The following is a 10,079-nucleotide window of genomic DNA, read 5'->3' as shown; positions in this document are numbered from 1 at the left end:
ATAAAACATATTTTCTGAGGGTTTCTCAGTGGAAAATATGTTTTATCTATTACTACTGTAATTGCGTTACTTTTGTAACACTGCACATGGGTGTCACTTTCTCACATACTTTTTGTTTTAGTACAGAAATTTGCTCAGGTCTTTGACAGAAAATTTAAACAAATGCATTTCAATTTATCTAGCAGAACTGTGAAATAAAAAATTAGGTTTTCCACCATAAAGAGAACATTTATATAAAATGCTCTAGAGTGAAAGTGGTTTAGATGGACAAACATTTTTTATTTGTTATTGGATATACAGAGATATGGTAAGATTCATATTTAGACACTATGCATTACTACAAAGCTTCATTCCGACTTTAGCATTTTTCAATCTCTTCATCAAAACATCTTTGATATATTTGGTTTTAAAGCAATATATGAGTAGATTAACAGCACAAGGAAGAAGACTGTACAACAATATCAATAATATGTGGATGTCCAAACTGAAATAGAATCCTATATAATTAGCTAGATAAACAAAACATCTTGGCATGAAATAAAGGCAAGAAATGAGTAACTGTGGTGTACAAGTTGATAAGGTTTTGTATCGTCCTTCTTCATTTCCTATTCTAAAAACAACTACAAAGATGGAAATAAAGGAAAAAAGTATAAATGAAAGTGGAAGCAGGAGACTAAACATTGCAAGGCTGAAAGCAACAGTCTGAACATATTTAACATCTCCACCACATCCCAAGCTTACAGCTAAATTATGGTCACAATAACATTGCACAATTATGTTAGAATTACAATAAGGCAATGTTAGATTGTAATGTAATGTAATGTTAAGAAATGTCCCAATCCATGAAAACCCGCAAGCCATAGATACAATGTTGTTTGTAATTAGAACAGGATATTTTAATGGGAAACAAACTGCAATAAAACGATCAAGGGCCATAATAAGGAGAAGGAGAGATTGAATTGCTCCCAAGGAATGAACAAAAAACATCTGAGTGAAGCAGGCAGCAAGGATGTTATCTTGTCATTCCACCAATATCTGGATATTATTTTTGGTAAGGTCACTGTCCCAAATAACAAATCATTCATTGCCATATGACAAAAGATCAAATAGGTTGGCTTATGAAGATGCCGCTCAACTCCAACAAAAACTAAAATAAATACATTACCAACAAGAATAGCCATGTAGGTAAAGAAAAGAAGAGTAGATACAGGTCCATAATACATTTGGTCAAGTCCTGGGAATCCAAGTATTATGAAGTCTTTGATTGCTGTTATGTTCGTAATAATGATACTTTATGTTAAAACATGAATGGCCTAATTCATCTTAGACTTGCTGCTGCTTGAGGTTTTTTTTTTTTTTTAAAGTCCCATGACATGCATAAGTTGTCTTCCACCATAAAGAGAACATTGGTATTGAACACTCAAGAGTGAAAGTGGTTTAGATGGACAAACATTTTTTATTTGCTATTTGATATACAGAGATATTGTAAGATTCATATTTAGACACTATGCATTACTATAAAGCTTCATTCCAAATGTATCATTTTCCAATATCTTCATCAAAACATCTTTGATATATTTTGTTTTAAAGCAATATATGATTAGATTAACAGCACAAGGAAGAAGACTGTACAACAATATCAATGAACTGCGGATGTCCAAACTGAAAGAGAAGCCTATATAATTAGCTAGATAAACAAAACATCTTGGCATGTAATAAAGGCAAGAAATGAGTAACTGTGGTGTACAAGTTGATAAGGTTTTGTATTGTTCTTCTTTATTTCCTGTTCTTAAAACAACTACAAAGATGGAAATAACAGAAAAAAGTATAAATGAAAGTTGAACTAACTAAACATTGCAAGGCTGACAGCAACAGTCGGAACATATTTAACATCTCTACATCCCTAAAAATTCTCTCTAAAAAGACATTTGCAAGTTTGTTGTAGATATATCATTCAGATAGTCCTGTGGTCTTTATGATATAGCTGTTTTCTATTGACTGTGAGGTTGAGGCAATCAAGGATACAGTGCATTGTATTTTACAAAGACTCTTTATGGAATGATGTAATGAGATATGTGGGTGGAATAATCTGTGTGCACTATTCAGTGCATAGGCCTACTTCATTAATACCTTGCTGATCAAATATGTCCTAATTAGGGATGAAGGTTATAATTGAACAATAATGAAAATTAACGAAAACAAGGTGGGAAACAACATTGTCGCTAACTGAAGTAAAAAAAAAAATTAAAAAAAGTAATAACTACTTAATGTCTGTTTGCAAAACTAACTAAAATTGAATTAAATGATCTGCTTATTATTAAACGTCCTTAGTTTTGGTCTTTGTCATTGTCTTTCACAGAGCAAAAATTGTTATATCTTTCAGAGTTGACATTTACATTCCCAAATTGAACATAACATAGACTGTGCCCATCGCCTGGCATCATGGCGGTACTGAAAGTTGAAAGAAAGCGGTAGAGTCCTATCTGATTATGACTGTGTCAGATAAAATCAGAGGCCTTGCTGTGGAAGGTGATAAAATCTGTGGACAGTTAATTACAGGGAAACATCCCACGAATTTGAGACAACCGTAGGACAGAGAACACTTCAGGCGTGCTTTCACCGATGACCTGAGAGCTGCTGGTTAGTAAACACGCAAGGACACCAAAAGTGGAAGGAAGCGTGGGTTGTGTATCAATACTGGGATGTCTACACAACTGTGTGAGTAAATTTACTTCAAAACGTTCGCCACTTTACTCAAACCAAAGTTCAAAACACCTGTTCATATACTGTATCTCTTTTGTCTTCTGTCTTATGTCTTTTGTCTTATGTCTACTGGCTATTTAGGTTTTTTCTGGCACACGTCACTTACACATTTTGCACTTACTGCAGCGTCTTGTGTAGACTGTTTACACATTTGTGCTCATCATATGTACATTTTCTGTTCTGAAATTATTTTTGAATACTTTTTAATTACATGTTTCTAAAATTGTATGATGTTTTGTTGTTGTCAAAAAGGTCAGAAAAAGTATTGTGTACTATTTTTCTGATCTTTTTTAATCTTGCCCCTGACAAATAACCCATATTACAAAAAAGACTAAAACTAACACTAAAACTAATAAAAACTAAGCTTTTCAAAAAATAAAAACCAAACTAGAAAACGCAGCTAGTTTTATTTCGGCGCCCATGTTATCCAATCTGTTAGGTCACACCGGGCGCATATCGTCCATAATTTCGGCGTCTCCTCTATTTCTTGCGCAATACACGACCATATGTGTCAAGCCAGGCAGGTAATCACATACAGGAAGTCCACAGTGCAGCCGGATATTTTGCCAAATTAAACATATTTCAAAATAAAACAGCCAGGTTTATGGTAAAAATAGTATAGAATAATAAATAGAATGATACGTAGAAATAAAGAGTGCCTAAATGGAGTGATTGAGAGGATGAAGGTTTTACATCTGAGGGCTGACCAGTCCCGTGAACTGTCTCGCAACATCTCAGACCGGACCGTGGAAGCGCAGAAGGGGATTGAAACCAACAGGGCCCAGTCGGTGGAGTTGCTTCGTGTAACCACCGGACTGGCAGAGAAGGTAGATGGACTGCAGAAATCACTGCGTGACCTGGATGCTCGTATGACGCTGAGGTCGGTAACAATTGAGTGATGGACATTGATACGAACAAATTCCATCGAGTCACCCTAAATTTGGATTGAAATTGATCAACTGTTTCCCAGTCCCCCCCCCCCCCCCCCTTTTTTTTTTCTGCCCGAAGCGGGAAAACAATTTGCAGCTGACATTCTATCTTGTCCCTTGCTGAACTGACTGCCTCGGGGACCTTCTTTTTGTGTTTCTTCAACCCAGTCACTTCAAATACTCCCTTCAAATAACCACATGTACTGTGTGTTGTCCTGTGCATCATTGTATTAATTTGTGTTTATTGTACTCTTATTTTTTCTCCTTCATATGTTGTATCGGATGCTGGTAACTTTAATTTCCTTGCGGGAGACATCCCAAAGGGATTAATAAAGCTTATTCTAAGTCTAAGTCTAAGTCTAAATACGCATCCAGTATGAATAGCCAGGGGCAGGAGGATACCATGTCAAATACTTTATTTTTCGGTACTTTAATTGGGACACATCATTTTAGCCAGTTAGAAGAAATTGTTTTTCTATGCTTTCTACTCCGTCTGTGCACCATATATTTTTATGACATAGCGCCTGCGAAGGCCTTAGCAAGATGCATAACATTTTCAGATTTTCTCCCCGTCTATTTGTACGTACAAACGTCTGTCCCATTTTTGTGAATTAAAATAGCATCATATGAGCTACGCTTCATGGACGCTCGCTTACCCCCTTGGTGAGATGTTGGAGTCACACAAGGTTTGTCTTTCAGAAACAAGGTAATGAATTTGGCGAGGTACGTGTGACGTCAACCTGTTCTCACTCCCGCTGGGTAAGTGGCTCTCAGAGTCACCTACTGATGCAAAGTCTGGCACGTGGGACTGCTGGGATTGGTTGAAGTCACTGGAAGCTCTGGTTATTAGTCAAATATGTGGACAATTTGAGGTGATTGGTCATAGTAGACAGATTGGTTTATCAGTTACTTATAGCTGAAATATAACTTGAATTGCTTCCGCAAACTTTCTCTCATGTCTTTAGCTCTCAAGCAGTATATAAGTGGATTAATCATGGGGGGACCAAGGCTATACAGCATAATAATTACTATTCGCACATCATCACTAAATCTAATACCGAAGCCATTGCTGGCTAAATAAACACAACATCTGGGTAAATAATAGAGTGAGATTATAATCAGTTGAGGACTGCAAGTGGACAGAGATTTTATACGACTTTGGAAATTTGCTATCTTAAATACAGCTATAAGTATAGAGCAATATGAGAACAGTACGAATGCCAGAGGTCCCAGTAACACAACCATTGCCAATGCTAAAGCGGTGACACCATAAGGAGTCCTGTCAGTGCATGCCAGGGTTGTTATACCAATATGATCACAGTAGCAGTTTTTGATTATGTTTAAAGCACAGTAGGGCAGAGGATATGCTCTAAGAACTAACACTAAATTGGATGCAGTGGCAGTTACCCATGCTGTAATACTTAGAATGAGGATAGTGGAGTTTTTAAGAACAATGGAATATCGGAGAGGATGGCAGATTGCCAAATACCTATCTAAAGCCATCAGAAAGAGAATAAAAGAATTAAGTGTGCCAAGATAGTGAACAAAGAACATTTGGACGAAGCACGCAATGAATGAAATGTTCCCTGATTGAAACCAATACCTACTGATGATCTTAGGTAAAGTGACTGTGCTAAAGAGAATGTCACATGCACTTAGATTTAGAATTATATAATACATTGGCTTATGAAGGTTGCGGTCGGTTACAAATAAAAAAAAAACTGTAAAATTGCCTGCCACAGTTAAGAAATAGACTAAGAACAGTACTGCTGAGACAAGTCCTTGGTACTCTGGATGAAGTCCAGGGAATCCAGTGAGGATAAACTCAGTGACAATGCTTTGATTCCCCCCCGGCATGATGGAGTACATATTTCCTGAACACACTGAAAAAAGACAAAAAACATTTTAACATCATATCATCATCATCATATCAAACATTTACACAAAAGCAATGCAGGAACACCTCATACACTGTCAACCATTTGATTGCAATCACTGTTTTGCATTAAAATAGGATTAATAAAACAAAGTGTAAGTAACTCACACACTCATTATCAGACTTTAAACAAACAAACAAGCTGATCAATTTCTACCACTCAACCTTTTACACCTACATGTTGTCGAAGACTTTCAGATGCAGAGGATGAATCAAATAATTTATCAAGAGGCTAAGATGGTGCAAAAATAAGATCTTAATCTAATGAAAAGATATTAAGTACTTCAACAGAAAACACTGAACTTTGTGCGCAGTTACAAGATATTATGAAGATAACTGAAACCACTCCCTCCAGAAGATAACCCACACCTTCTTGTGATGAAGGTCAATGTCCCATCCTTTTTTATTCTCTGTGGATCACTAACAATCAGTCACATAAATCTCTCTTAGCCTCTCTAGCAGAAATACATCCATCAGTTACTGTGCAGATAAAAAAGTAAGAAACATAACTTTTTTTACTGTATTTACAGTAGGTGTTAATGTCTGACTTTTTCCAATTAACATAGTAATTAATGTTAATTTGGTCAGTGTGTGTGTGGGACTGCTATGCCAACTATGCATAGCGAGGAACTCATGAGGGTAATTGGAAGAGCCATTAATTTAATAATGCTATTAAATTATAAATCCCACATGAGTAAACAGTGGCACTTGAACAAAACCCAAATGTGTACCTAAACTGTTACTGATGAGGGAGTGTTACTATCCCCAGTGTTTAATAGTGGTCTCTCAGCACATAGCACCTGTTTAATCTAAGTTCATGACGTCTCTGAAGCATAACATGACAAGCAAATGATGAACATGGAATGTGAAGCCTTTTTTTGTGTCTTAAGTTGTTGGACAATGCCTGCATGTAGGGTACTTGTAGTTTGTATTATGGGCAATGTAATCATATATATAATATAATACAAGCACCAGTATGGTTAATGATGTAGTTGTAGTATTACATGGCAGAAGCTTCATCTACATAAATGTCAAAAACCTGTATCCAGTTTTCTACAACAAGTATCTCTAAAGAGGTAAGCAACAGCACAAAAGTATTTTAAGATGCAATGGAAGGCCACCTTAAAAAGTAAAAAATACTTGAAGAGTGGATTAATTTTAGTCTGTAATTAGGCTGAATCTCATTTCTCTATCTTACCCCCACCCCTACCCTCTTGCACGTTCATGTGAGACCTAGTGTTGTCCCAATACCTTTTTTGATCGAGGGGTAAAGGGTGTGTGGCCCTAGGAACCATAGACAATGAATAAAAAAATCAAGGGAGAGCACCAGCTTACTTGAAATCGAGGGGTAGCGACATACATTGTGCAACATGCAACAATGGCTGCCGCATCGACCAGAGAGACCCATAAATGTAAGTATTTTTGACTTAAATAATTGATTTAAAAATTACGACAGTCTTGTTTTGTGGTCTATAAAGTCCTGTGCATGTATACTTGCAACCATGTTCTTAACTGAAACTTTTTAAAAATTGCTAGCTAGCTAGTTAATAATGGTTCTGTAACATAATTTTATGTAACATTTTTGCCTGTTATGTTTAATTTATTGAGCAATAAAGACAAATTTTTTTTAACAAAGCGTTTTTCTGGACTTTAATGACATTCAACACGGTGATAACTGAAACCGATATACAACACACCGTGTGTGTATAAACATATGTATTGCAAATAGACCTAAGTACTAAACAGATAAGAACATCTGCCTCTGCACCACCAAAATTAACAAAGAATAACTATAAAATATATAAATGCATATGACACTTGTCAAAACCCACACAATCGACAGACAGAGACGGCATCTTGGAAGGTTGTGATCAATACTGTATGGTGACGTAACCAAGTGGTGTCCCATTTCTTAGGGGTATGTTTCAAGGGCCAAGGGGTAGGGGTAAGGGGTAATGGGTAGGGGTAAGATGGAGAAATGGGATTCAGCCTTAGTCTATGACAGCTGTCAATTCACTTCAAGATTCCTGTCATCATCTTGGAGCATTGAGTGGTCATGAACCTGCAGCCCTACAGCACCCTCAGGAATCTGAGGTATGAGGGTGTTTAAATAAACTGACTTCACTATTTTTCATTCACTTTTGTCTAGACAAAACAAGAAATATGAAGACTAATTGGTGTTGTTGGACATTGTAGGCAGGGATTTGTCATTACTTTTTCTTACGTACCGTAGGGGTGTTGAAATTTATCATTGCATCCATGCATCGCCACGCGGACGTGGATGATTCTGCATCAAAGCAGTGACAGACCATGATCAATTGTAGCCTACTGATCATACTTGTTGATTTTCCAGTTGCTGCTTATTTTGTTTTTTCCTTTTTCTGTTGTCTTCAGACTCTGGAAACTGGCACCCGTTAGGCCACTAATGCACTTCTCTAAAATTTGCTACTAACTGCCCAAGTTGTCCGCTTAGTTTTTCTACCAGGCCACCCTAATTTAGCAGGCTAGAACTGGCCCTGGGAGTTCACAACTGACTGCTTGAATTTGTTGATGAAAACCAGGTGTAGTATATTATAACATTGAGGAGGGGAAGCATCAATTTAAATCGTTGACAGGATAATCGTAATCGAATCAAATCAAAGATTCACACCCCTAATATACACTCAATAAAAAGAAAATCGACTTGATATAATAATTGATAATCAGAGTTCAGGCAGTTATACCACACAGTTCTTGCTAAAATAAACAAACATGTATTTTGACCAGTGAGGCTACTGTATGAGCCTCATGTATTGCTGCCTTACAGGCTATAGTGCACTCAATTTATTGCATTCATATTTTGACTTTCCTGAATCTATGTAACTCTATTTAAGATGTCAGTTTATGCAAATAACATATTAAAGAGTTGACGTTGCCACTAAGTTGCAGGAGAGAATTGTTTCAACAGAAGTTATGTGCAAAACACAGTGTTTGGAATATGTGAACTCTGGGGAAAACAACATTACATAAGACTGTTTTGAGAAAAGAATTCACCAAGGCACAAAGACACACACGTAGGAACACACTCCCACGTGCACACTTTTGTTATGTGTGATACACTAATTAGCATCCCCATGGATCTCATTTGTGTTGTTGTGTCATCATCCATCATTATGTTAAACTTTTAACGTTATTCACAGTTGTGGTCAAAGTGTACATACATTGTAGAAAATCACAATGTTATGGCTGTCTTGAGTCTTCAATAAGTTCTACAACTCTTATTTTTCTGTGATAGAGTGATCGGAACACATACATGTTGTCACAAAAAACAGTCATAAAGTTTGGTTCTTTCATAAATTTATTATGGGTCTGCTGAAAATGTCACAAAAATCTGCTGGGTCAAAAATATACATACAGCAAAATTATATTTGGTTACATGTCCCTTGGCCATTTTCACGGCAACTAGGCGCTTTTGGTAGCCATCCACAAGGTCTGGCAAGCTTCAGGTCGAATGTTTGACCACTCTTCTTGACAGAATTGGTGCAGTTCAGCTAAATGTGATGGTTTTGCACTTGAACCTGTTTCTTTAGCACTGTCCACATGTTCTCAATGGGGTTTTAAGTCAGGATTTGGGAAGGCCATTCTAAAACCTTAATTCTAGCCTGGTTTAGCCATTCCTTTACCACTTTTGATGTGTGTTTGGGTCATTGTCTTGTGGAACACCAAACTGCGCCAAGACCCAACCTCGGGCTGATGGTTTTAAGTTTTCCTGCAGAATTTGGAGGTAATCCTCCTTCTTCATTATCCCATTTACTTCTGCAAAGAACCAGTTCCACTGGCAGCAAAACATCCCCAGAGATATAATACTACCACCCCATGCTGACAGTAGGCATGGTGTTCCTGGGATTAAAGGCCTCACCTTTCCTCCAAACAGATTGCTGGGTGCTGTGGCCAAACAGCTCAATTTTGTTGTTCGTCTGACCAGAGAACTTTCCTCCAGAAGGTTTATCTTTGTCCATGTGATCAGCAGCAAACTTCAGCCGAGTCTTAAGGTGCCTTTTCTGGAGCAAGGGCTTCTTTCTTGCACGGCAGCCTCTCAGTCCATGGCGATGTAAAACACGCTTGACTGTGGAGACTGACACCTGTGTTCCATCAGCTTCCAAATCCTTGCAGACCTGCTTCTTGGTGATTCTTGGTTGACTCTTGACCATCCTGACCAATCTCTCTCGGCAGCATGTGATAGCTTGCGTTTTCTTCCTGATCGTGGCAGTGACACAACTGTTCCATGCCTTTTATACTTGGTATAAGTGTCTGCACAGTTGCTCTTGGGACCTGTAGCTGCTTGAAATGGCTCCAAGTGACTTCCCTGATGTTCAAGTCAATAATTTGCTTTTCGATCCACACTGAGTTCCTTTGACTTTCCCATTGTAGCTTTGTAGCTGGAGTCTAATCACTGGGTCAAATGAGCCTAT

General features: G+C 37.5%; 1 protein-coding gene and 1 pseudogene across 1 annotated transcript; both read right to left on the bottom strand.

Moving 5' to 3' along the window:
* Positions 1–327: 327 nt before the first annotated feature.
* Positions 328–3,688, bottom strand: LOC116684699 (olfactory receptor 52K1-like; annotated as a pseudogene).
* A 910-nt stretch (positions 3,689–4,598) lies between these two features.
* LOC116684698 (olfactory receptor 2AT4-like) lies at positions 4,599–5,549 on the bottom strand. The gene has a single exon (XM_032510173.1). The coding sequence runs from the start codon at positions 5,547–5,549 to the stop codon at positions 4,599–4,601; it is 951 nt and encodes a 316-aa protein (XP_032366064.1).
* Positions 5,550–10,079: the final 4,530 nt, after the last annotated feature.

This window comes from Etheostoma spectabile, unplaced genomic scaffold (genome assembly GCF_008692095.1).
Source record: "Etheostoma spectabile isolate EspeVRDwgs_2016 unplaced genomic scaffold, UIUC_Espe_1.0 scaffold00019508, whole genome shotgun sequence".
Lineage (NCBI taxonomy): Eukaryota > Metazoa > Chordata > Actinopteri > Perciformes > Percidae > Etheostoma > Etheostoma spectabile.
Note: the sequence above shows the minus strand (reverse complement) of the source record. Positions and strands in the feature narration are given on the sequence as shown.

Excerpts from the sequence above, each read along its gene's own strand:
- LOC116684698 (XM_032510173.1), bottom strand. The coding sequence starts at position 5,549 with ATGCCGGGGGGGAATCAAAGCATTGTCACTGAGTTTATCCTCACTGGA.